The sequence below is a fragment of the Acartia tonsa genome, chromosome 12 (genome assembly GCF_053477335.1).
Source record: "Acartia tonsa isolate MP-2025a chromosome 12, ASM5347733v1, whole genome shotgun sequence".
Classification (NCBI taxonomy): Eukaryota; Metazoa; Arthropoda; class Copepoda; order Calanoida; family Acartiidae; genus Acartia; species Acartia tonsa.
This window is the reverse complement of record NC_137271.1, coordinates 29,756,541-29,781,435: the sequence shown is the minus strand read 5'-3', so window position 1 is coordinate 29,781,435 and position 24,895 is coordinate 29,756,541. Positions and strand designations below refer to the sequence as shown.

Here is a 24,895-nt window from a genome sequence, read left to right as displayed (position 1 = left end):
AATTTTATCACATAAAAATTTGTTGTTATAAAAGTTAAAAACCCAACATGATTTAAATGGACGTACGGACATTCTGGTAACGATTATAGAGTTGTTACGCTTTCTAAATCGTACCTAACTACTACAAAAATTCCCATACAAAGTTTGAAATCGATAGGATAATTCTAACATGCCTAAATTAACAAAAAAGCTGACCGTTCCAGACGGACTGACACTAATTGTATAAAAGCTTCGCTTTTAAAAAGCTATAAGGATAATCTTGTCTCTGAGTAATAAAGCAAAACTAATTTTATCCAGAGTGTAGATAATATTCAAACAACAATTTATCAACTTTTTAAAAATCATTTTATCATTTAAAGTTGAGTTATTGTTTCTTAGGGGACAAGACAATGGATGAAAAATTGATGTTATCCCTAAATTATGAAAAACAAAATTACTCCTTTTGTATAGTAGATGTAGACTGCGTGTCCTGTCAACAAATAACAGACAAACATACAAAGGAGAGATGCAAGAAGTCTTCTCAATTAAGAAAACACTGCGGTGTATTATAAAAAGTTTACAAATACTCAAGGATCTTAAGGTATAAGACAATGGAAGATAAATTGATTTACACTTCTGTTATAATAAACAATGTTTCCACTCATATACATTAAAATTATTAGTGGAAAAATTTGAAAATTGTTTCTTAATACGATCCGTATTGATTCTAAAGTCTTAAAACTAACAAATGTTAAAATTTTGAGATAAGAATTATTTTCATGACTTTGTCCTGGCCCTCCCTGTGGTAAATAAAGGGATATAAATAGAACCTAATGACCAAAAAATCCTTAAAACCCTCTAACCTACATCTTATTACTCCATGTATACAAAAACTATACACTTAACACAATTTGTGGTAAAGCTACTCTATAACTAGGAACTATCACAATAAAAAAGCTAATTAATTATTAGTATGACTTCTCCTAGTTTTAACTTGACTAAAGCTGAATTTGTAAACCCTATGGGACTGTCTTGGCCTTTGTTTAACCTATCCTAATATGAAAAAGAGCCAATTTTTTCCTTTAGAGGGTAGTCATTTAAATCAAAGGTGCTTTTCTTAAAGGGTTTAGCAAGCACGGAAAAAACCTTAGCCTCCTAAGTAACAAAAAGGTTAGAGTTGTCTCGCTTCACTTGCATTGAAATTGTTATCCTTGTTATCTAATTTACATCGAATTTTCAATTATTAGGACAATTAAATTAAAATAAATAAAAACTTACTGTCTACGGTGGGGTGAATGAGATCTATGGCTCCTACGTCGTCGCCCATCAAGTAAATTATCTCTAAATATAAAAAAAACACGGTTAGTAATAACAAACTACATGGAATCTTAAGAGATGAGATAATGGACAATAAATTGATGTGTATTCCAAGATATGATAATCTAAATTGCCCTGATCAAAATACTTGGTTGAAAAGCAAATTAATAAGAAAGCATGTTTATAAAACACAAATATAATTTACAGTTTTATGTCGACTATCACCTTGACAATCTACCTTTTACTTACTTTTGTTTTAGATTGCTTATAATTGGATCATCTACTTTTTAATTTGTGATGTCCTTTCTTAATAAGCATGATTCTGATTTTTAGGTCCTTTTTTTACTCTCAAGGGGGTTCAGTGCTTGATAGTTTAATATACACTTTTTTGTTTCAAAAAGAACTTTGGGGAAAAGCACCCACCCCCTTCAAAAAAACAAAAACAAAAAAGCTTACCTATAAATTGAATATCCCTCGTCATAATCCGAAACGGGGGAGTCAGAAAGCCAGCCTTGTCTTGAGTCTCCATACTGTGGCACTCGACCCTGAATAAATAGCAGGTATAGTCAATAAATCTATGAAAAGGAAATCAAAGAGCCAGCCTTGTCTTGAGTCTCCATACTGTGGCACTCGACCCTGAATAAATAGCAGGTATAGTCAATAAATCTGTAACAATGAAGTCAGAAAGCCAGCTTTGTCTTGAGTCTCCATACTGTGGCACTCGACCCTGAATGAATAGCAGGTAGAGTCACTAAATCTGTAAAAATGAAATCAGAAAGCCAGCCTTGCCTTTAGCATTTAGTATTAATAAGTAAAAGGTTTCCCTACCCCAACCTCCAGGTAAACAAAAACTTCTTTGGTTGGGAGGCAGTTATCTGAAGGGATAAGACAATTGCCCATAAATTCATGTAATGCAATGATGCTGCACATTTACCCCTTCAGTAGATTACAATTAGTGGTTGAAACGTTTGAACACTCATTTCGATGATCCAACTAATCAAAATTCACCAAAGTCCCCAACAGACAAGGAAAAAAACCTTACTGCTTTACATAATAGGATTTTGACTTTTTGCAAATATGAATGCACGTGGCTGATTTGTCAGGATACGTAAGTGATAAAACAACATCAAAACATCCAGGAAGGGAGGGGACATTAGGCTGTTTATTACAATATTCCCCAAAGTCGAATAATAATAGTTTCTTATTCGTTGGCTTAACAACCTTAGGGACTTTTAACTAAATCTTATTGGTTGGTTCATTTAGTTGGGTGTCCAAACGTTTTAACCACAAATTGTAATCTACAGAAGGTTTATTTGTGTATCATCATTGGGGATGTACATCAATTTATCGGCCTTTTTCTTATCCCTTAAGATCCCTGCAACCATCAATATTCATAATTCATTCATTTATTCATTTTTTTCTATAATAGTAGGTCATACAAAAAAATGACAGGAAAAGCCAACCTAATTCATAATGTTTCCCCAATAAATATAAAAAGTATAGATGTTTAATTTGATAATTTTACCTATAGGAACAATTTTAAAATGTTATTGGTTTGAAAGTGTACAGATTTTTTTACTTAATTTTTTATTCATGAAATAAGTCTATAAATATAAATTTCGTATGTCAAAGCTTTTAAAAACCTGCTTTAAAGATATGTCTGATTGAGAATTAGGGTATTAACTCCTCTGCTACTCTAAAATTTAATATGTCAATTTTAAGTGTATTGGGGAAATTATCAGTAAGAGAAAAAGATGGGGAAATAAACTATAAATTTATCTTGAACTTAAAATATACAAAATAGCTTTTGCCATGGGTAACATAAAATTGTTTGGAAAAAAAGGTTTTAAGGTGACTAAAATTCATTTAAATTTTTCTGAAATAATTATAATCTCTACCAAAGAAGGTTTTTCTAAAATTTGGAAATAAGATTAAACATTACATTTAAGGAATATGCCATTAGTTTACTCATTTTTTTCAACACAATTGTTTTGTTACTCATTAACAAAATTGTTCTTGTTTCATTCCCTTTGAAATTTAAAAGTGAATAAAAATATATATTACCTATGAAGTAATGCATATTGAATTATACATTATGCAATACCCCTCACACCTCCCTGATATGCGAGTTTCTAAACTCTTAATAAAACCTCAATTGTAACATAGTTAAAGTTAAACGCACATTGAACTGTAAATCATATAAGTACCCAAAGATTTAATCCTTGGCTAAAAAATCGATGGGGACTTTGAGTAAATCTTGATTGGTAGGTACAAACTTGTAGTGAAACTTTTCCACCAATATTTCTAGAGCAAGGTTAATTTTGATTATCACAATTGGAAATGTATATTAATTTATTGTCCGAGAAATTGATGTGCATCCCAAATAATGATACACACAACTACCCCTTCTGGAGATTAAAATTAGTTGTTAGAACATTTAAATACACAACTTAATAAATCAACCAATCAAAATCAAAAATCAAAAAAGTCCAAAAGATGTCAAGCCAAAACATTATTACAAGACTTTGGGGACTAGTGTAATAAACAGCCCATTGTCCCATCTCTCTGATTAATCTCTTGACTCAGGATCTTTTCAAGTTTTTAAACTCGTGCTTCAGTGAGGTGTGAACTAAGAATGCATTCCATGAATCATCACAAAATTGTTATAAAATTGTCAACAATAATTTCCCCGTAATAAAAATGAATCATGAATTAGTTCAAAGAAAATCAAAATTATTTAAGTTTTTAGCTATTACATCACTTGCTAGTATTATTACTATAAAAACTACTATATTAACACAGCCAAGTAGTAGAAAATAATTTAGAAGCAGACGAAAGAGGTTTTTGAAAAAGTAAGGGAGGTAGTTGTCTGTATATAAGTTAAGACTCTAGGGGGCTTAGTGTCGCTTCGGGTACTAGACTTCTCTCCACGCACCTTGAAACATACTCCGCTTATGATTGCGGTGTAAAGCGTTCATTCGCCCATCAAACAACCAACTCTCTGAGATGCACGACCATTGACTGAGAAGTCCCAACTGTGCACGGTAACGAGTTGCGCCTGTTTTGGGTCAAGGCATTCCCCCCACTCTAACTATCAACATCGCACATCTGACATAGTAGCAGTGGGAACCATTTTTAACGTCTTTAGTTATGAGGCGGTGTCGGACCGAGATTCGAACCTATCACCTTCCCGACGATTAGCGGATGCACTACATGTTGAGCCACGGTCGCGGGTTAGTTTTCTGTATATACATCTATACCATAGATCTAGATCTAGATCTATGGTATAGATATCTGTTATCAGTAGTATGGAAGGTTCTTTTATAGATAACTAGTTGCTTCACCTCTAGCCTCTAGGTTGATGAGGCCAGGAAAATGGCTTAAAGCAACCCTAATACATTTTTAAAGATACCCTTAAAAGCAAATATCCTTCAGACTAACTCGAGATTTTTAGCTTCATACAAAAAAAGCTAACTATGTTATGATACAAAATTTCACTACTTAAGAATTTATGCAATTAACTTGTCATATTAAGTGATTTACTGACATTAAAACTATGATTTTTTACCACAATTTTGTTTCCTTAAGTTCACGATGAAATGGAAGTATATAGATCAATTGGCTTTTGTAACTTTTAAATAAAGTTATAAACTTTATTCTTTCATAATATAAGTATAGTATACTAGGGAGGGAGGGGACATTGAACTGGAAATTATACTGGTACCCAAAGTTTTACAACCACATTTGCTCAAAAACTTTAAGTATTCTATTTTGATTGGATGGTTCCTCACTATTAGTGTACAAACTTTTCAACCAATAATTTTGAACTATAGAATAGGTGATCTTAATTATCATCATTGAATGTAAGTCTCCATTGTCTTATCTCTTAAGATCCCTGAGTGTATACTGAAAGTGTAATTTTCAATATCAAATTGTACAAATAGTTGAAGAAAACTTAATATTTCATTTGTTTAAAATTTTTCCTTATTTACATTGAATAACATACATAATTCAAGAATGTAAATTGTATGATTATCTGTCCAAAATATTGCTGAAATGTGAAAAATAAATAAAAAAAATTGGTTAAACTATTAAAAGGCTTATTATAAAGTTTTGTAAGGCAAATTTATGTTTTTTTTTGGACAAAAACAAATTGATAACCCTTTAGAAACATATAATACTTTAAGACTCTAAGCTTTCAAGTTTAAATTAGCATATATTTGTAAAACCTTTATTTTATGGTTATTGCTAAATCCTGTAATTATACAACTGAAAATCACGTACAGGTTTTGTGATTTTTCCACCCGAACTAATCATTGTTGGTATGAGCTGTAATTATACACATATTTCATGATTTTGTGTTGCTAACTAATATAGAACAAAGTGCATACAAAGAAACAAGGCTTATTTTTGTAAGGTTAGAGAAAAAATGTTGCAAATAGTCTTCCAGTTTATATACTATACTTGCGGCTACGCCCCTAAAGGCCTTTAGGGACACTTAAAGCATTGTGCTTTTATTATAGGGGGGTCATTCTTTGGGGTGGTTTCTCTTGAGAAGATATAAATACCCTACCCTGTAAAGGAGAACTGTATCGGTTCATAAGTTAGTCAGATCCTTCGCTAAAAGCAAAAAAGCGTTCAGCTTTACAAAATAGAATGAGTGGCATCCCTATAAGTATTCGCTTTCATCACTGACTGAATCACTCAGAAAAATTGTATACCACTTTTTGATGGTGGCAGAATAAATTTGATATTTGGCAGGTATCTTTGAATTCAACCTTTTAGAATTGCAATGCTTGGACCTTGGAAGAAACTTGTAAGTTTGAGTTGAAGCAAGATTTTCTCTCATCTAATTATACATTCATTAAATAGAAAGAGAGAGAGATAGTGAGGAATTGGTGGGAGAGAGAGAGAGAGAGAGAGAGAGAGAGAGAGAGAGAGAGAGAGAGAGAGAGAGAGAGAGAGAAATAGGGGTGAGGGAGCCCCCCCCCCTCCCCAATAAAAGTTGAGGTTTGAAAGGATTGTGATGATTGAATTTGCAACTTTATTTTTTTTCTGCACCACTCTCTGTTCACTTTCTGTTTCAAACAATCCCAGATATTTGATTTGGGGTCATTCAAATCACCCCTACTCATTGATGGCAGGCAAATTCCAGCGATCTAAAGGGATAAGACAACACCAATAAATTGATGTACATACCCAATGGTGAAAAACAAAATTATCCCTTCTGTAGATTACAATTAGTGGTTGAATCGTTAGGACACTCTACAAAATGAACCAACCAATATAATCCAATAAAAGTCCCCAAGGTTGTTAACCCAAGGAATGTAAATTTAGACTTAGTGGACTATTTTAATAAACAGCCCAATGTCCCCTTCCTCCCAGAGCAAATTCAGCGTCTGATTTTCAAATGTCCTCCAAATATAAGTTACACGGTTTACTAAAGTGAACCTTAAACTTTTAGTGGCATTACTTGAGTGGTCATTTTTTAAAAGCGAAGCTTTTCTATAATTAGGGTCGGTCCGTCCGTCCGTACGTCCGTACGTCCGTCCGTCCGTCCGTACGTCCGTAACGGATAGCTTTTTTCGTTAATTTAGGCATGTTAGGATTGTCCTATCGATTTCAAATTTTGCATGGTGATTCCTTTAATAGTTAGGTACGATTTAGAAAGCGTAGCAACTCTATAATCATTACCGAAATGTCCGTACGTCCGTTTTAAACATGTTGATTTTTTTACTTTTTTAACAACAAATTTTTATGTGATCAAATCATCCGATTGATCTGATTTTTGGTATATTGATTCCTGGGAGAACAAAGTATAATGTTATAAGCGAAGCAACTCTATAATCAAGTCCTAAAAATGTAGGTATGTCCATAAACATTATCCTGTATAAAGCATTTTTTTAACCAAATTTACTTAGAATTTTGCTTCGACTCTTATATATTTATATTCTGATTATTTAGTTCTGACAATATATAAGTGTTAATGTCCGTTTGTCCTATCGTTTCAGTGCTTCGCTTTTATGGATGTTGTCATCCTTGTTGTATTACATTGTTAAATATTCTTCTTAAGGATAGGTATTTCCTTGTTCATCAATTAAAATGTTTTTTAAAGAGTAAGGGAAAGAGAAAGAGGGGTGTTGTTTACTTACTATTCAAATAAATAAGAAATTGGCTCTCTTCAACAAGAAATTGCAATTAAAAGCTTCGGGGGAGGGGTTAATTATGAATATTATTCAGAAAAAAGGATCAATTTTGTCCATATGTATGCAGCAATGACAAAATAATTTTAATGACACATAACGACAAAATAAACAAGAAACTTAAAGGATACGACATAAGACAATGAACGACAAAATGATATACATGCCTATTGATAAAAATTTCCCTTCTGCAGATTGAAATTATCGGTTAAAAAGTTTGGACACTGCTAGTTTGGAACCAACTAATCAAAATTCAAAAAAAGGATCCAAATTTTTTTAGCATGTGCAAAGAGTAACTGTAGACTGCGCAGAAATTTTTTTTATTCTCAATCATCTTTGAAAAACAATCTGATCATCGCACTGACGTATGAAATACCCTACTTAATATTATTTAAAGATATAACATGCATTTTCTAGAATACATTTACCAACGCCTGTAAATAACTAATCAAGTATCTAAAACTCTTCATTCTAGAAAAAACTGCAATTGCATATTATATGATCTATAATACAAAGTAGAGTGATGTCTGTCCGTCCGTCTGTCCGTCTGAAGCTTAAGATCTCGGTAACCACTGAACCGATCGGATTCTACTCTTTAGGGAATATACCTACTGGTTCTGTGGTGGTTTTAGGCTATTTTCTTGGGGAGTGAGACACCCCCAACCCCCCTAAAAAAAACTAAAAAAATCCCTCCCATTTTTTTTGTAGAAGATTTTCAGATATCCTTGGTCCTTTTTTTGTAGAAGATATCCTATGTCCTTTTTTTTACGAATTTCACCTTAACTTTTTTTATCATCTCTTGGGAAAAAATCCCCTAGAGGCTAGGGGCGAAGCCGCTAGTATTATATAAAATAGTAAGGTTTGTTTGTCCATTCCTAAGGATGTCTATTCCTAAATATTATAAATTCCAGTCTATTGGTGGTTTCAGGCCATTTTACTGTCTTTCCTCCATACAATATAACATCAATACACTTCTTTTCAAAGATCTTTAGGCTTAAGACAATGGACGATTGAAGTACATCCCCAATAATGATAAACTAAATTACCCTTTTTTGTAGGTTAAAATTATTGGTTAAATTGAAGAGAGTTGATAAATTGGTTTGGAAATCACCAATAAAACTCTAATTAAAGTATTCAAATATTTCAGCCAACGAATACCAACGAATATAAAACCTTGGGTACTAAATCAATTTACATTTCAATGTCACCTCCCTCCATGATTCTTATACATTGCAATCCTTATTGTTTGTTAAATTTATAAGTAAATATCAGATTAATTTGTTAAAAGTTTTTTGTTTAATAGACATAGTATATCTAGATGGTTAATTTATAGAGTATTAGCCTATAATAACTCTATTGTTTGCATACCTGATCAGAGGATAGATAGTGCCACTCAGCTTCTTGGTCTAATGGGGATAAGGAGAGGTCTATATTTACTTCACCTGAAATTAAATAAAATAATTAGTTATAAAACGACAAGCATGACAACATCCATAAGTAGCGAAGTACCAGGGATCTAAAGGGATAAGACAATGACCGATAAATTAATGTACATCATTAATGATAATAAGAAATACCCCTTCTGTAGATTAAAATTGGGGGTCGAAACGTAAGAACACTCCACTTATTGAACCAACAAATTAAAATTCATTAAAGTCACAACGAATAAGAAAACGTTATCATGAAACTTAGGGGACCAATTTAATAGTCAGTCCATTGTCCCCTCTTTTTCTTGCAAAGTACACTAATCATGGATATAACAACAAACAAAGTGAGTTATAATGCAGATGTTCAGTGTTCTGAACAACCGTGACTTAACCGAGGATATTCTCTCAATTGTTTTTACGAAGTATGTCACGTATCTGACTTAGCATACGTATATTAATTCTTTAATGCTCACAATACAGGGATCTAAAGGAATAATACAATGGTCTATAAATAAATGTAGATTAAAAATAGCGCGGTTTTTAACGTTTGAAAGCTCAACTTAATGAACCTATCAACAAATATTCAATGAAATTCTCCAAAGTTGTTAAACCAACGAATAAGAAACTATTATTATAAAACTTTGGGGACTAGTGCAACAAACAGCCCAATGTCCCCTCCCTACTTGCTTCCTATAAGACATCCATAATAATACAAAATGTAAATGAAAAATCGTTAAAATGATAAACCAGAAATGTTCTAGAATTATTATACAAATGATTTTTACTGTTCTAGGGGTTAAATTTGATAACATTACAGTGAAACTAAAAGTGTATGGTTGGGGGGGGGGGGGGGGGGGGTAGAAAATTAGGAAATCAAGCGTTCCTACATTACCCCATATGCTAAAGAAATGGAATAGCAAAAATGTCAGAGAATTTTAACTTTTTCATTCAGCGTCATTTTTTGGGATGATGAACTTTTATTTTTAACTGGTGGGTAAAGATTTATTTATATAATATCTAAGTTTCAAATAACAAAACAAATTTTCTTACAATTTTATCAAATTTCACAACCAAAACTTATTTCCTAGGACAATTAGTCACCATGTAATGAGTAAAGCATCTCTGTTATTTAGTCTTACAATGTAAAAACATAAATATTTGGGATAAATATTTACTATAGTGAAATAATCTTTCCTTCATAGAAGTATTTTGGTGAACATGGCACCCTATTATCTTATATGTCTAATAAAATTTAGCGGGATACTGCATTTAGTATTTTTTTTTTTTTTTTTATGGATGTTGTCATCCTTGCTAAAATTATGCTATTTTTTGTAATTTTGTGGGACATTGATTGTAGAATAAGGAATAGGGAAGAGGAAGAGGGGAGGTGGAGGGGGGGGGGGATAAAACCAATATTGCATTCTGGTGCAGTTAAGGGTGTCCCATCAATTCCACACATGAATCACAAAGGTAAATCAACTCTTAACACTCACTCTTAATCTTTTTGCAATAGTGTGAACCACAAAAGCATATAGTAATTAGCGCTATTGGAAATTGATGGCACACCATAAGAGTTGATTACGCTTATATTTAATGCAACTAGGATATCTCATCATAACAAATAAGCAGACTTTTTAAAACAAAATTACTCCTTCTTAAATGAAACTTATTGGTTTTAAGACTTAGACAATGAAAGTTTAAACAAACCAATCAAGCTTTAATGAAATTATGAAGTAACTAAGCTAGCAAATGGGGGTGTGTTTTAAAACTTTGGGTACCTCCATAGTTTACAGTCCAATTTCCTTTCAATATTTGGTAAAAGGACAAAATGTCTTAATTATATTGAAAGTGCTAGTGTGGCAGAGAAGCAAACTAGTACCAATGTGTGTATTAACTTCCGCATATTATCATATTCACTTAAGATTTCTTAACATATAAGAGTAAAACACTAGAGGGAGAAAGGGTTAAATAACTCCCCATCGTAACCGTCTTGTGCCACCTTTATATTGGGTCAATTAAAATCAACCAATGGTGTCGCTTGTATTACACAGCCAAGTAGCAGAAAATAATTTAGAAGCAGACGAAAGAAAAATGAAGGAAAGTAGGGAAGGGCTATTGGACTGTAAATTACACTGGTACCCAATGTTTTTAAATCCATATACTTTATATCTTATTCATTAGAGCAAAATTTTTGGGTACTTAAATTCTAATTGGTTGAGTTCAAAGTAGTAGTGTTTAAACTTTTCAATCAATATTACTACAGAAGGGGTAAAATGTTTATCATCATCTGGGATATTTATCAATTTAGTTCACAGGGTAAAATACACGTGTAATGTTTTCCATTCCTGTTATCTTATTCGTTGGCGTAAAACTTTTAGGTAGTTTCATTAAAATCTAATAGTTGGATCCAAAATAGTAGTGTTTAAACTTTTCAATCAATATTAATACAGAAGGGGTAATTTTGTTTGTCATCATTGGGGAGAAATATTAATTATTTTTCGATAGTCTTATTTATTATTGGAAGGCAAAATTAGTGTTCTTGTATAAATATGCGGTTATATTAAATTGATAATTTGATACATACGCGGATTTGATTGGTCACCAAGGAGAAATTGTGTGCAAGGAAGGGGAAGCTAGTTAAAGGAGAGGAATAGTTGCACTAAAAGTTAACAAAGGTGCTTCAAACAATTTTAAAATAAATAGGAAGAGTCTTTTTTGACTGCTTAAAATATGTTATTTTTATATTTTCAAAAAATGAATGTAGCTTTATATCAAACATACACAAAATATATACATTTTCTTTTATTGACCATACATCGTAAAAATTTAATTAAAAACAATGACCTGTCTCTTTTTTCGCCATTTTCAATTAATTTGTAAAATTTGTATCACCCTTGAAAATTGTAAAACCTCTCAAACTAACCTTTCCCATTTTATTTCCATCCTTCCCTACATATTCTAAAACTGGGGCCTCTGGGAAGAGGAGGGGAACCCCCCCCCCCCTCCAACTTTGTGTGGAATGGTTAGTGGCTTTATGATTACCAAATATGGGTGTTTAATAACCTTGTAATTCTTACCTATATTTTTTTTTAAATGCACTGCTTTTCTATAATAACCACTCATCTGGCTGTCCGTTAGTGACGTTTAGCTTGGATTTATTCTTAGGTTTTAATAATATAATTCAATTCCAATTGCCTTTACGTTTTCTACCAGTCAAAAGTATCAAATATTAAAAAATAATAAGAAAAATCCTAGCCATTTTTTTCACATATTATCAATGTATAACAATTCTTCATTATATGAAATGTAATTGTCTTGCTATTGTTATTGCTGCGCTCTAAATGGACAAATATATCTTTGTTGATAACAATGATTACCTAGAAATTCATTGGCTCCAAATCTGTCATAGTCCCAACACGTTACCTCCAAGATTCGAGATCGTAGGTCTCGTTTTCGAATCTAAACAAGAATTAGTTTTCATGAAATCTGATGCATTTTAAAAATAGATTTAAGATTCCTTAGTTGATAATAAATTTTCTTTTAAAAAAATTAATTTTTTAAAATTCGATTAAATTTTATATATACTTAGACAAGCTTGTTGGAAACCACTGTTTTGGAGAACCCTAGGGCCATATATATGTCATGAAAGCATTAAAAAGAATTAAATTTGATGTAAGGTATAAAGGGCAAATTAATCTACAACCATTTATATCCTTTAAATTTAAATGCGCAATATGTACAGAGATGTTTGATAATTTATCGTTTATTGTCCTATCCTATATATTTTTTATGAATGTTATTGTCTAACATTAAAAAAGTTTTAATACTAGAGCAAAATAGCTCACATTTTTATTTAAGTATTATATTTTTCATGTATTTAATACCTAAGATGATTAAATTTTAAATAGCCGTTTGTGAGATTTAAAGTTACCTGTGAGTAAACAAATGACTGATTCCATCTAGGATGGTTGGTGTTAGCCAAGGTTTTAGTCCGCCGTTTACTTCTCTCACTAGAAAAGAACGATCGATATTAGGGTTGGGCCAGATACTTTTTTTGGCCGGATACCGGATATCCGGCTGATTTCTAATGTCGGGTATCGGATGTCGGTTGGTCCAGATCGGTATTCGGCCATATATCTGGCCAACGTTCGATATCCAGCAAATTAACGGATATCCGGCTTTATAAATCATCCGGATGTCCGGCATTAGAAATCCAGATATTTTAAATATCCAGTAGCTGTCCGGATTTTGAATATGGCCGGATATCCGGCCCAACCCTACTCGATATATAATTATTTGGAAATTGTACCAGATTTTCACCTACTCTAATAAAATGTTACTTCCAGCAAGATGATTTAACGATATCTCCCATCCCCTCCCCTCCCCTCCTCTCCTCCTGACTAAAAAAGGAGGACTATAGTAACAACCTAAATTACGAGAAAATTTCCTCTGTCATAATATTGACGTGTATTTTATCCATTAACATAACACAAATAATCATTAGTAAACCATTTATTGAGCAGCTCTGCTAATAAATAAATATAATGCTTTCCCGTAAAGAGCCTAGCAAGCAAAAAAACACTTTTTGTATATGAAATAGAAAATTAAGTAGGGTTATTTTCATTATGTCTAATCGCTATGGTACCTGACCCTGTGGGGCTGCACTGCACACTGGACCAAGCCGAGCCTAACCTGAATAAAACACAAACACACGAAAACGACCCAGCTCCTTATTTTCAAATTCATCTAGAATTCAGGGGAGGTTCATTTTTTATATTTATAACATAACCGACAGACTGACATATTTTAAAACGTACAGCGTAGCTTTTCTAGAATAAATGCATGCTTACCTCCTGTCCGGCAGAAGATAGAGCTTAGCGTACGGATTTCTATACTGCCCGTTATCCCTAAAAGAAATATAATTGGTTAATAAATAAAATAAAAAAATATTTTAGTTCTGTAGTAAGACGAACAGACAAAGGCTAGTATTTGGGACGTCCAAGCTTTTTATTTTGAGGGGGGTAATATATGGGGGTTTTAAAGTTTGAGGGGGTCAACATCGCCCCACCCCCCCACCCTAGGATGTAGATGGCTAGTATTAAATAGAGTTGGGCCGGGTATCCGGCTGATTTCTAATGCCGGATATCCGGTAATTTGCTGGATATCGAACGTTGGCCAGATAACCGGCCAGTTACCGGACATCAAGCATTATATATCAGCCGGATATCCGGTATCCGGCCAAAATAAGTATCCAGCCCAACACTTGTATTAAAGTAGCCACGCTACTAAGAGACAGAAAGATATTATTAATAGAGATATTTTATAGAGAAGATATTTTTAATATCTAAAACAAAAAGAGTTTGGAATATACAGTGGAAATTTTGTTGTTGTTTTTGTAGTTATTCTTTTGCTTATGTTTTAATTTGATAAGCGGTACACAAAGTTGTATAAGCATATTCTTTCATTCGTTGGCCTAAAAGCTAGCAGTGTCAACACTTTCAACAAATAATCTAACCCTACACGATGGATGATTTTGTTTATCATCATTGGAAAAGCAAATCTTCCATTGCCTTATATCTGACAATTCTACATATAATAAAGTTTTAATGTCTGAAGTAAAACAAAGAAATGACTTGAATGAAAAATTTATAATGTATGTTGTATAGTATAAGTATTGGTGTGGTTTTAACCTATTCCTCAAAAGCCCAAATAGGCAAGGGGAGAAGCAACTAGTAAATCAACAAGATGGTTTAAAAAATCCGCTAAATTTTCAACTGTGGGGAAGATTTGATTCTAAGAAAGACATATACGCACGTCACGATACTGTGATTTTCCTATTCACCCCTCCACCCCCCCCCCCCCCACTTTATTTTTACGATATTATAATTGATAATAATATTAGAGAATAAGGAAAAAACAGATATTCCGATACATTGACAAGTTATACTTATTAGTAGCGCAGCTACTGTGTAATTGTGTCAGGTATGTATTTTCGTCGTTACGGCACTTAAAGTAAGTTAGGTTGCAAGAATAATTATAGATTTGTTATTAATCGTATTATAGAAAGCTTTCCACGGATATTAAAATAAAAATAATAAAACTAGCTTTGTTATCCCCGGGGGGCCAAAGTCCCGGGCTAACCAAATTGAATTTTTTACATTATAATATTCGTTAAAAATGCCTGTAATGCGATGCTAAACATGATTTTTCAGTATGTCTGAGAACCGGTTTAAAGGTTTCAAAGACACACTGGAAAAAAAACATATTTCTTTCTTTTACCATTAGTGTAAACATTTTTATTCAAAAACTTAGATAAAACATTGAAATTTCTTTTTAAGTATTACGTTAAAAATTAAAAGAGTAGGGAAAATAAGACAATTTTCTACAAAGTAGCTTCGCTACTACAAACGTTGATAGTTTGGTTACTGCTGCTCAACTTATGGATATTATTTTCCTTGCTGGACAAAATACAATATATTCCGAATCTTATCAAGGTAATATAGAATCCATCTCTCAAATAATATCACGTGCACTTTACATAAATATTTTCTCCTGACGCATTTAAAACAAAATCTATTTTGATCCGGTGAATCAACTCTTATATGTGTTAAGCGTTTTCTTTAGAGTTCACGGTAAGCTTTTCTTCTTCTTTTGGGGATGTAGGACAACTATCTCAAAAAAAATGACTCCCCCCCCCCCCTTCCACTGAAATAAATAAGGTAAATAATTATCAAATTGAATAATTATTTTTTAGGAGTTATATGTATAATAATTAAAAACAGTTTGAACTTTGCAAAGCGTTTAACGCCATATCTAAATATGAATAATAAATGACAACTTCTTGGGACCTTTTTCGTCTGCTAGCAAATTTCCCTTTGCTTCTTTGCAGCGACTTAGCTATGTTAATATTTACAACGCTATTGGATGATAATTAAAGAAATAATTTGTGTGAAAAAAATCTTTTAATAAATTAAATATGTGTACAAAAATCTCTTAAAGAATATTTACAAAAAAGAAATACTAGAGTTTTAACAGTTTTAAAATCGTTTGTTCTTCCTTTTGTCTAAACCAGTCAATAATACACCCTACACCGATACACAAAATAACCTCAATTGTAGATAACAATTAGTGGTTCAAACGTTTGGGTACTCAACTAAATGAATCAACGAATAAAAATTATATAAAAGTCCCCAAAAATGTTAAGCCAACGATGAAGAAAACTCTACTGTAAAACTTTGGGGACTAGTGAAATAAACAGCCAATGTCCCCTCCCTCCCTGAATGACTTGACTAGACAATTGTATATGATGTAATAAATAGTTGTGTAAAGATTCGATCATGTGGAAAAATATATTCTTTCATTAAATGATAACATAATAATATACATGAGTATACTTGTCCTTCAATATTTAGTAGAGTTGGCCCGGATATCCGGCCATATTCGATATTCGGCCAAATACCGGATATTGAAACTATCCGGATACCGGATATATGGCTGATTTATAATGCCGGTACCGGATATCCGGTATTAGAAATCAGCCGGATATCAGATATCCGGCCAAAAAAGTATCTGGCCCAACCCTAATATTTAGGGTGTAGCTAGAACAATGATTAATGGAGATATTTAGAGATCTTAAAGGATAAGAAAATGGAGAATATGTTGATGTACATCCCTAATTATAATAAACAATGTTAACCCTCATTTAGATTGAAATTATTGGTCGAAAAGTTGAGACACTGCTAGTTTTTAAGCCTACAAATGATAAGATGTGGATATTTCATCTTAAGAAAATACAACTTAATCATACTTGTTAAAAACCATTAAATCATGCCATATTTCACAAAATTAAGATCAAATTATATCAGTAAAGTGTTGAACTTATTTAACAAATAGAATTTTAGTAAATTACACCTATATCAATTACCTAGTATAAAAGTGTTTAAATATATTTTAAGAGCAATAATAAGATATACACTTTTTATGTATAGAAGAGCTTTTAAAAAAAGCAGATACAAAAAAGCCAAATAAACATAATAATTAAACAAGCGCAATTGTTATGTGAAGCCCCCATGACCCCCCACAAAAAAAAATTTTTTACTTAAAAAATCATTGGATTTTTTGTAATTTTTTTGCTAGGGGCTCATCCGCTAGTTATTATTATTGTATGACAAGTTTTGTGTGGGAGTATAAACAAGATGAATAACATGCAAAACTTTATAATCATGTCAGACCATCAAACCCCCACATAAACGTGAATACATAACAACACAAACATTTCTGCAAGTATCGATGCGGCAAAAATACCCAAATATAAAAAAAAAATTGAAAGTCGTAGCTCATTTCAACCCCCCACCCTTCCCCTTTTCCTCAGTTTTGTTATCCCCAGGGGCTAAAGGCCCAGTCTAACAAAAGTAGTTTAAATTTTAAGATTTTTATTTTAATTTGATGTTTTTTCAGTATAGCTGAGAACCGGTTCAATGTTTCCAATTACCAAAATAACGTTTAATTGGTTGTTTAGAATAAGCATATAAAAAATAAGAACATAACAATGTCTAACTGTTAAAAGAGAAAGTTATGTCTGTAACCAACTAAACAACAAAAATATAATGTATTATTATACAATATTACAAGTTGTTGCCAGCACAGCTGTTCTAAACTGTGTCTGTCTGTCTGTCTGCTTGCTGGAACTTCACAAATGAAAAGCTTTCTCCACTCATTTTCCTTATTATATTGGTGTTCTATTATCAAAAAAGGGTAATTGGCTCTCCCCTATATTTCTTCTTCACAATATCTTCTTCAATTATTCTCTGTCTGCCTGTCTCTGTCTGTTTGTCTTTGTCTCTGTCTGTCTGTTTCTGTCTGTCTCTTTCTGTCTGTCTGTTTGTTTCTGTCTGTCTGTTTCTGTATGTCTGTTTCTGTCTGTCTGTTTCTGTCTGTCTGTTTCTGTCTGTTTTTTCTGTCTGTCTGTTTTTTCTGTCTGTCTGTTTCTGTCTGTCTGTTTCTGTCTGTCTGTCTGTCTCTCTCTCTGTCTGTCTCTGTCTTTTTATCTGTTTCTATCTCTTTGTGTGTCTCTTTTTATCTATTTTTATCTATCCCAATCCCTCATTTTTATGACGTCAGATTTTTTAGCGACTTTTTTCCCTTACTATAATCATACATACATTTCTGTTTAACAGTAATAATAGTTTTAAAAGCTTTACTACCATTGGGCGTTTCCATCATTATTTGTATACAGTATTTATAAAGCAGTAAATCAAAAGTTATTAATTGATTGGTTGTGTGGTATTCACCATCCAAGTTTATGTATCCCCATCCCTGTCCACATTCCTATACTTCTCTGGCTGAGTCAGACCTCCACTTGTAACCGCCACTATACTCCATCCTGCTGTGTTGAGAGCTAGTTGATTGTTGCAGGCCAAAGAGTGAATACTTCTCTCCCGTCTGCATTCGGTTAGATACAAGCCTATAAGTCTAGGCTGGCGGTATCTATATTTCCCACGTGTTCAAGTACGTCGTTTCTTACCTAACTAAGAAACAGGACGTCCAAGCCTTTAATTGATATCATATTAAATATATCCTATAATAATAATCCCATTAATCTGCCTATTCTAACCAGTTTTAATTGCTTAATAAATGTTGTATTTTTTAGAAATACCTTGTTATATTATTGATATTTAATTGTATCGAAGCTACTCTATACTCGTATTCCAGTCTGTCTGTACATCCCCTCATACGTCATTTTGGCGCAGTCTTGTCTACCACTCAATTTTTGAGGGGGGAAGGTATAGATAATTAGCGTACAGACAAAATTAAATTGTAAAGTAGCTTCGATTGCAAAGTGAAATTAATATTTTCCTGATAACTAAGTTTATTCACGGAAACAGTTTACAGTAACAATTTGTTACAGAATATTTCTAATAATTATTTCGTGGCAAACTGCCAAATAAAGATAAAAAGGAACCCGCCTTTTATTTTCACACTAGTATTTAATTTCACACATTTCCATATTTTCTCCTTAAAACAGGAAGAAAGGGATATTCCCAAGTTCTTAAAAAAGTTTCGTGGTAGACAAATCAGTGTTAACGAACACTACACTCCAGCACCATGACCGATAATGCCAAGAAAGGGGATAATGATAAAACCAAAAATCCGCCGCCTCCGCCGGCTCCGGCCGTCCCTGGTACCTCGCAGCAGCAGCAGGCTGACCCGCTTTCCCCTGAAAAAATCAAAGAACTCATATCGGAAGCGTTAAATGTTAAGTTAAACGAATACTCGTCACATTATAGAGATTTAATAAAACAAGAATCCGAGATTATGCAGCTCGAAATAGAAACACAATGGGCAGGGTTTAAGGACACGGAATCACATCGCAGATTATTAGCCGACACCGACATCTTAGATCTAAAACGTAGAGTATCAAAACTCCCAGCGGACGGAAATCTTGGCCCATTGTTTGCGGAAAAAACGTTAAACGAAAGTCTTAACATGACTCATTTTAACACCATAGGTGATGATTCAATTAATGCCACTTTTTATGACCGGATATCGGTCCAGCAAAAGATAAACGTGGTCGAATGGGTCGCCAAGGATAGGATGACAGCCCCAGGTTGTATGGCCTATTCAATTGTAGGCTTTATAGGTCCGGCGGATAATGACAATTGGATGAATGTAAGAGAAACTTCTCTAACAGAATATGAAAAAACCTTATTAGAGAGGATTCCCTTTATCCCTGATAGGATTAAGTCGTTAGAGCCCCTCCGTAGACCTACACGGGCTGCACCCAATGTAGCAACAAGACCCTCTACAAGAAACACGCCAAACACAGGCACAGCCGCAACGGCAACAACTAGCGCCGCCGACGATGACTTTATTAAAGAATGCTTTATTAAGGGACAAAAATGGGATTCCGATTTTGCGAGGGATGCCCCTAGGTGGGACGGTAGGGCCGACTTTGATAATTTCTTTTCTAATATGTGGAGGGTTGCAAAGACATACAGAATCTGTGACCCAATCCTTTTTAAGGATATTTTATACCAGCGAATTTATGACTCTAGAGGGGAACGATTAGGAGACTTAATTACGCCTGAAAGAAATCAGGCCTTATCTGCTTTAAGTTATTACCTGATGATTAGGAGGCTGGTCACTCCTTTCTCGGATCCAGAAGTAGCCTCTCAGTACTTCTACAACCTAAAACAGGAGACTAATCAACCCCTTGACACCTATTTTGAAAACAAACTTAGGGTGTTCAAACTCATGAATCCTGGCCTCATACCTAAAAAGAAGTGGAAAGAATTCTATCTTAACGTTAGCAAAAATCTGCTGTATACCAACCTTGCCATGGACATGGCCAATTACGTTGAGAGTATGCAATTTTTGGACGATTACAACGCTTACTTAAATAAACTTATTAACCTCGGACAAAGATACGTTAATTGGGATGGGTCTGGCCATATTAGCAAGGAAAACCTTTCGGCTTGCTATTCTCAAGCCATGGAAATGTTCCTACCTAAAAATTCTGCGGAAACGAAAAAACAACCCATAATCAGCATTATCGAAGATAATATCCCCACTAACACGGCAATGTATAAGGAAAACTTAACCGAAGAACCTGACGAGGTTCCCTCTTGGGTAGATCATGAGGATGATCCTATTGCTTGGGATCAAATCGAGGGCGTTATAGGAGCCTTTAATGGGAGGAGTAAAAATATTAAATGCTGGCATTGTAATATCCCTGGCCATGTAGTGCAAAATTGCAACAAAAAGAAAGCTGGGGAGCCCCCACATCCTGAGTCCCGCTTTGGTAAAACACGGAGTAAATTATGCCTAGAAAAGCTCCAAGTAATAGTAATAAAATACCTGAGCAGTATGCGCGTAAAACTATCAACCAAATGGATCAGGAAGCCAGCGAGGAATCTGAAATAGATAAATATGTACAAGCGATTGTTAAAAATCACGTCCACTAGATGTAAAAGTGGATTTATGCGATATTGATTGTCCCTATCCCAGAAAATAAAAATTTGCTGAATGAATTTCATATTTTGATATGAAAGATAAACAAAATATCCCATGCCAAGCTAAGCTTGCAAATTCCTTAATATCAAATATCCCTTGCCAAGCAATGCTTTGGCGCGAAAAAATAAAACAAATTATTATTATTAAGTCTGACTAAGCAACACAAAATAAACTCCTCCCCCTCCTTTCCCTATCCAAATGTAGCTGATACAGAAAATTGGGGGAAATAGGGAAGTAACCTGAGGAGCATTTCACATGCACTTAATATTTCCATTTTTTTTTTAAAATCTAATAGTCTTTATCAAGAAGCTAACAAGTGAATACCTATTTTCTACTTAGTAGTATTTATTTTTAATATCGCATGATCTATCTAAAATGTAAATATCGTATATTTTGAATGTATATATATTAGAATCTAAAAACATTTTAGTTCAACTTTTAACCGCTAGGGAAACTTAAGCGAATTATCTGTATATAAACAATGATTTTTGAGTTGAATCCTCAGTATCAATTTTATCTGAGAGTTGCACACTCTTAGCCTCTGATTTTTGTAGCTGAAATATCTCAGCAATTATGTATAATAACTTATTCATATGGATAAACATTATTGCATTTTGTACAGTGACAATAATAGAACTATATTTAATTTATTATGTATCCGAAAGATGTCGCCTAGAATGCTACCGCGGTCCGTATAAGTAAATAATAAGATTAAGAAGGGGGGGGAAAATCTGTATAAATACGAGCAAATTTCCAAATCTAATTCAGTTGTTCTTCAGTTCTTTGTTGTTATCATTTACTCTCTGATTTTTGAGCTGCAATCAAGCAGCATTTAAAAATTAAAAACTTTAATCACTTAAGATGTGATTAATAAAATCTTAAAACATTTTGATTAAATTATTTTCCGCTAGGATTACTAGCAGAATGAAATAAAGTTAGTTCTATTAGCTTCCGCTAGGATTACCAGCGGAATAAAAAGTCTATATAAAAGTGAATGCACATTATTAATCAAGGCCAGTTACTATCAAAGCAGTTACTACAAACCACATCCTATTTTTTTTAAGCTGATTTCAGCATTAATTATACTCTAGTAAATATATAAACTTGTTCTACCCCATAGGTGGAAAAATTAAGTATAAATACTAACAATATCAGAATAATAAATCAGTCATCATTGACCCTCTTTATTATATTAGCCATATCTAATAATTTTTGAGCTATAATTTAGCGCTAACTTTATATTATTTGTATCGTGAATCAGATACTAACTAATGACACTATATTTTGTATAAATACAGATATAAGTCAAAAAATAAGTCAGTCTGTTTTTAATGTCTTGTTAGTTGCAAGCTGAACACTTATTTTTAAGCTACTTTGTAGCCCTTCAATCTTTCGAAAACTTTTTAGTTCAGTTTTATTCCGATAGGTTTCTATCATATATCCAAGTATATAAATAAGGACCCGTATTAAAGTTAAGTAGTTTCTTTAGAACTATCAACATTCTCATGCTTATTGAGAAATTTCTGGAGCTGAAAAGCGCTTGATAAAAAACTTAATGAAACCCAGAAAACTATATAAAATTATTTTAACAATTAACCATATTGTTAAAACATTTCATTATTTAAAAAATTTCGACAGACAACTATACCTGGAACACAGGAAGTCTCTGTGTGAGGATTACCATCGTCTAACCGCTGAGGTGGGGATCTTGGAAAATATGCATCTTAGGCTTCGACTAAAAATATAATTTATTTTATAATGCCTATCTGTGCAAAACTAAAAGTTCTTAATCCCGTGGGGGGGGAATTCCTGCAACACGCTTTAGTGGATACAGGAAACAACTTTAGGTCCCTTATTTCTAAAGAAATCTTAGATGATAATAAAATCACATTCACCCCTGCCAATCTTAGCGCTCTGTCTGTAGATTTAAAACCAGTAAATATCATAGGACACGTGAGTTTAAAATTCAGCTTTGATGGGTCAGATAAAATATTCGAAGAAACGTTTTACATCCCTGAAACGACGTCTAAAATTATAAATCTAGGATATGAATTTCTCAAAGTTAATCGAATTAATTTGTTACTAGATAAGTTCTCCTTTGAGCTCCCCACTGGCGAGCAAATCCCCATAGAAAATTCAACAATTAATATAGTTGAAGAAAGTAAAAACATACCCTTAATTCCTACAAATAATGTTCAGACGGAACAAAACTCCCTTATCCCAGGAATAAATTGGAGTAACCAGGGGGGGACTGGGACATTAAAACAAAATAAAACATGCGTAAAATTAGCAAAGAAAACAACATTCTTGCCGGGGGGGAATACAACGGTGATAACAATACCTATTCATCAGAAAAATAGGAAGCTGTATATATCCCCAAATAATTCTAAAATGACAAGCCATAACGGCTTAATGCTTATGGAGGGTATTTATAATGTAAATGAGAAGGGAGAATGTTGGGTAAATTTTGTCAATTTAGCAGGAAAAAATATTACCTTATTGGATAACGTTAAAGTTGGATATTGCTTTGAATTCGAATCAGATTCCCCAAATTCCTGCAATAAAAGTATTAATCAAATAAATGAATTGTCAGGAACTACACTTCTTAAAAGAATTAAATTCATTAAAGAAAAATTAGACTTAGAAAATAGTGATCTTATCAAAAATAACCCAGGGATGAAGGAAAAGGTAGTAAAATTATGCCTTGATCATTTCGATATATTTTCGGTTGACGATGCCGATATCGGTAACTGCGATCTCTTACAGTATAAAATAGACTTGATCCCCGGGGCTAAACCTATTAAGGCTAGAAACATTCAATTAAACCCATTATACGAAGCCAAATTAAAAGAACAAATTGAAAATTGGCTAAGGGGGGGCGTCATTGAGGAGGGCTACAGCGAGTGGTCCTCCCCAATCTTTGCGGTAAAGAAAAAACCAACGGCTGGGGGGGAAGGCAAGCTTAGGTTCGTTATCGATTTTCGTGCGCTTAATAGTGTAACACGAAAAATTAATTGGCCCCTTCCCCTGATTTCTAGTAATTTAGAAAAATTAGGCACTGGCAATGTATTTACCACCCTCGACTTGACTAGCGCATTCCATGCGCTAGCCATTTCGGAGGAAAGTAAACACTTGACAGCGTTCACAGCCCTTAACAGGCAGTATCTTTTTAAGAAACTGCCGTTCGGACTGTGTAACGCGCCAAGTGTTTTCTGCCATTTGATGGACAGAGTCCTAACCCTTATCCCTGGCTTATACGAATTTATAATTTCTTACCTTGATGATCTTATTATATTCTCAAAGAATGTTGAGGAACATCTGAAGCATCTCAGAAAACTCTTCGGAGTCCTAAAAATAGCAAAACTTAAGTTAAATCTAGCCAAATGTAAATTCTTCACATCCGAATGTACATATTTAGGTCATATAGTCAGTTCCCAAGGACTTAAAATGAACCCCGCATATTTAGAACAAATTAAAAATTGGAGCAGGCCCAGGACAGGCAAGGAACTCCAGCGTTTCCTGGGCTTCTCCAATTATTATAGGGCCTATTTCCCATCCTATGCGAAAAATTCTTGTACCCTAGACGAACACAGAAACGATAAAGTTATCGAATGGACCAATTCCCTATCAAAAGATTGGGAAAATTTCATAAATATGTTCTCAAATTCTATAAGTAAAGGCTATCCCCAGTGGGATAATCCTAACCCCTTTATAGTAGACGTAGATTTTTCTACGAGTTATTTCGCTGGAATTCTCAGCCAAAACCAGGGGGGGGAAGAAAAAATTATTGGAATATGTTCCAAAAAATGTAACGGGGCAGAGAAAAATTATCCAAGTTATAAAGGCGAATTAGCATGTCTAGTATTTGTTCTTAAAACCTTTCTTCATTATTTAAGATTTAGAAACTTTATTGTGCGTACAGATTCGATTTCCTTAGTTCATTACAAAAAATGGCAA

At 33.4% G+C, this 24,895-nt stretch overlaps 1 protein-coding gene and 1 long non-coding RNA gene across 2 annotated transcripts in view; both read right to left on the bottom strand.

The window, feature by feature from the left end:
• Nucleotides 1–24,895, bottom strand: part of LOC145333286 (regulating synaptic membrane exocytosis protein 2-like) — a 167,114-nt gene that overhangs the window by 73,111 nt on the left and 69,108 nt on the right. The window contains exons 19-24 of the mRNA XM_080178415.1: nucleotides 13,777–13,833; nucleotides 12,858–12,936; nucleotides 12,304–12,385; nucleotides 8,868–8,941; nucleotides 1,753–1,841; nucleotides 1,258–1,320 (exon numbers count right to left, since the gene is read on the bottom strand). Of these exons, the coding sequence (XP_080034541.1) occupies nucleotides 1,258–1,320; nucleotides 1,753–1,841; nucleotides 8,868–8,941; nucleotides 12,304–12,385; nucleotides 12,858–12,936; nucleotides 13,777–13,833 (444 nt within the window). The remainder of the gene's footprint in view (nucleotides 1–1,257; nucleotides 1,321–1,752; nucleotides 1,842–8,867; nucleotides 8,942–12,303; nucleotides 12,386–12,857; nucleotides 12,937–13,776; nucleotides 13,834–24,895) is intronic.
• Nucleotides 22,571–24,284, bottom strand: LOC145333548 (uncharacterized). The gene is made up of 3 exons (XR_013884533.1): nucleotides 24,215–24,284; nucleotides 23,434–23,493; nucleotides 22,571–22,673 (listed from the first exon to the last, which is right to left on the bottom strand). It is a non-coding gene; the product is annotated as an uncharacterized LOC145333548 (long non-coding RNA).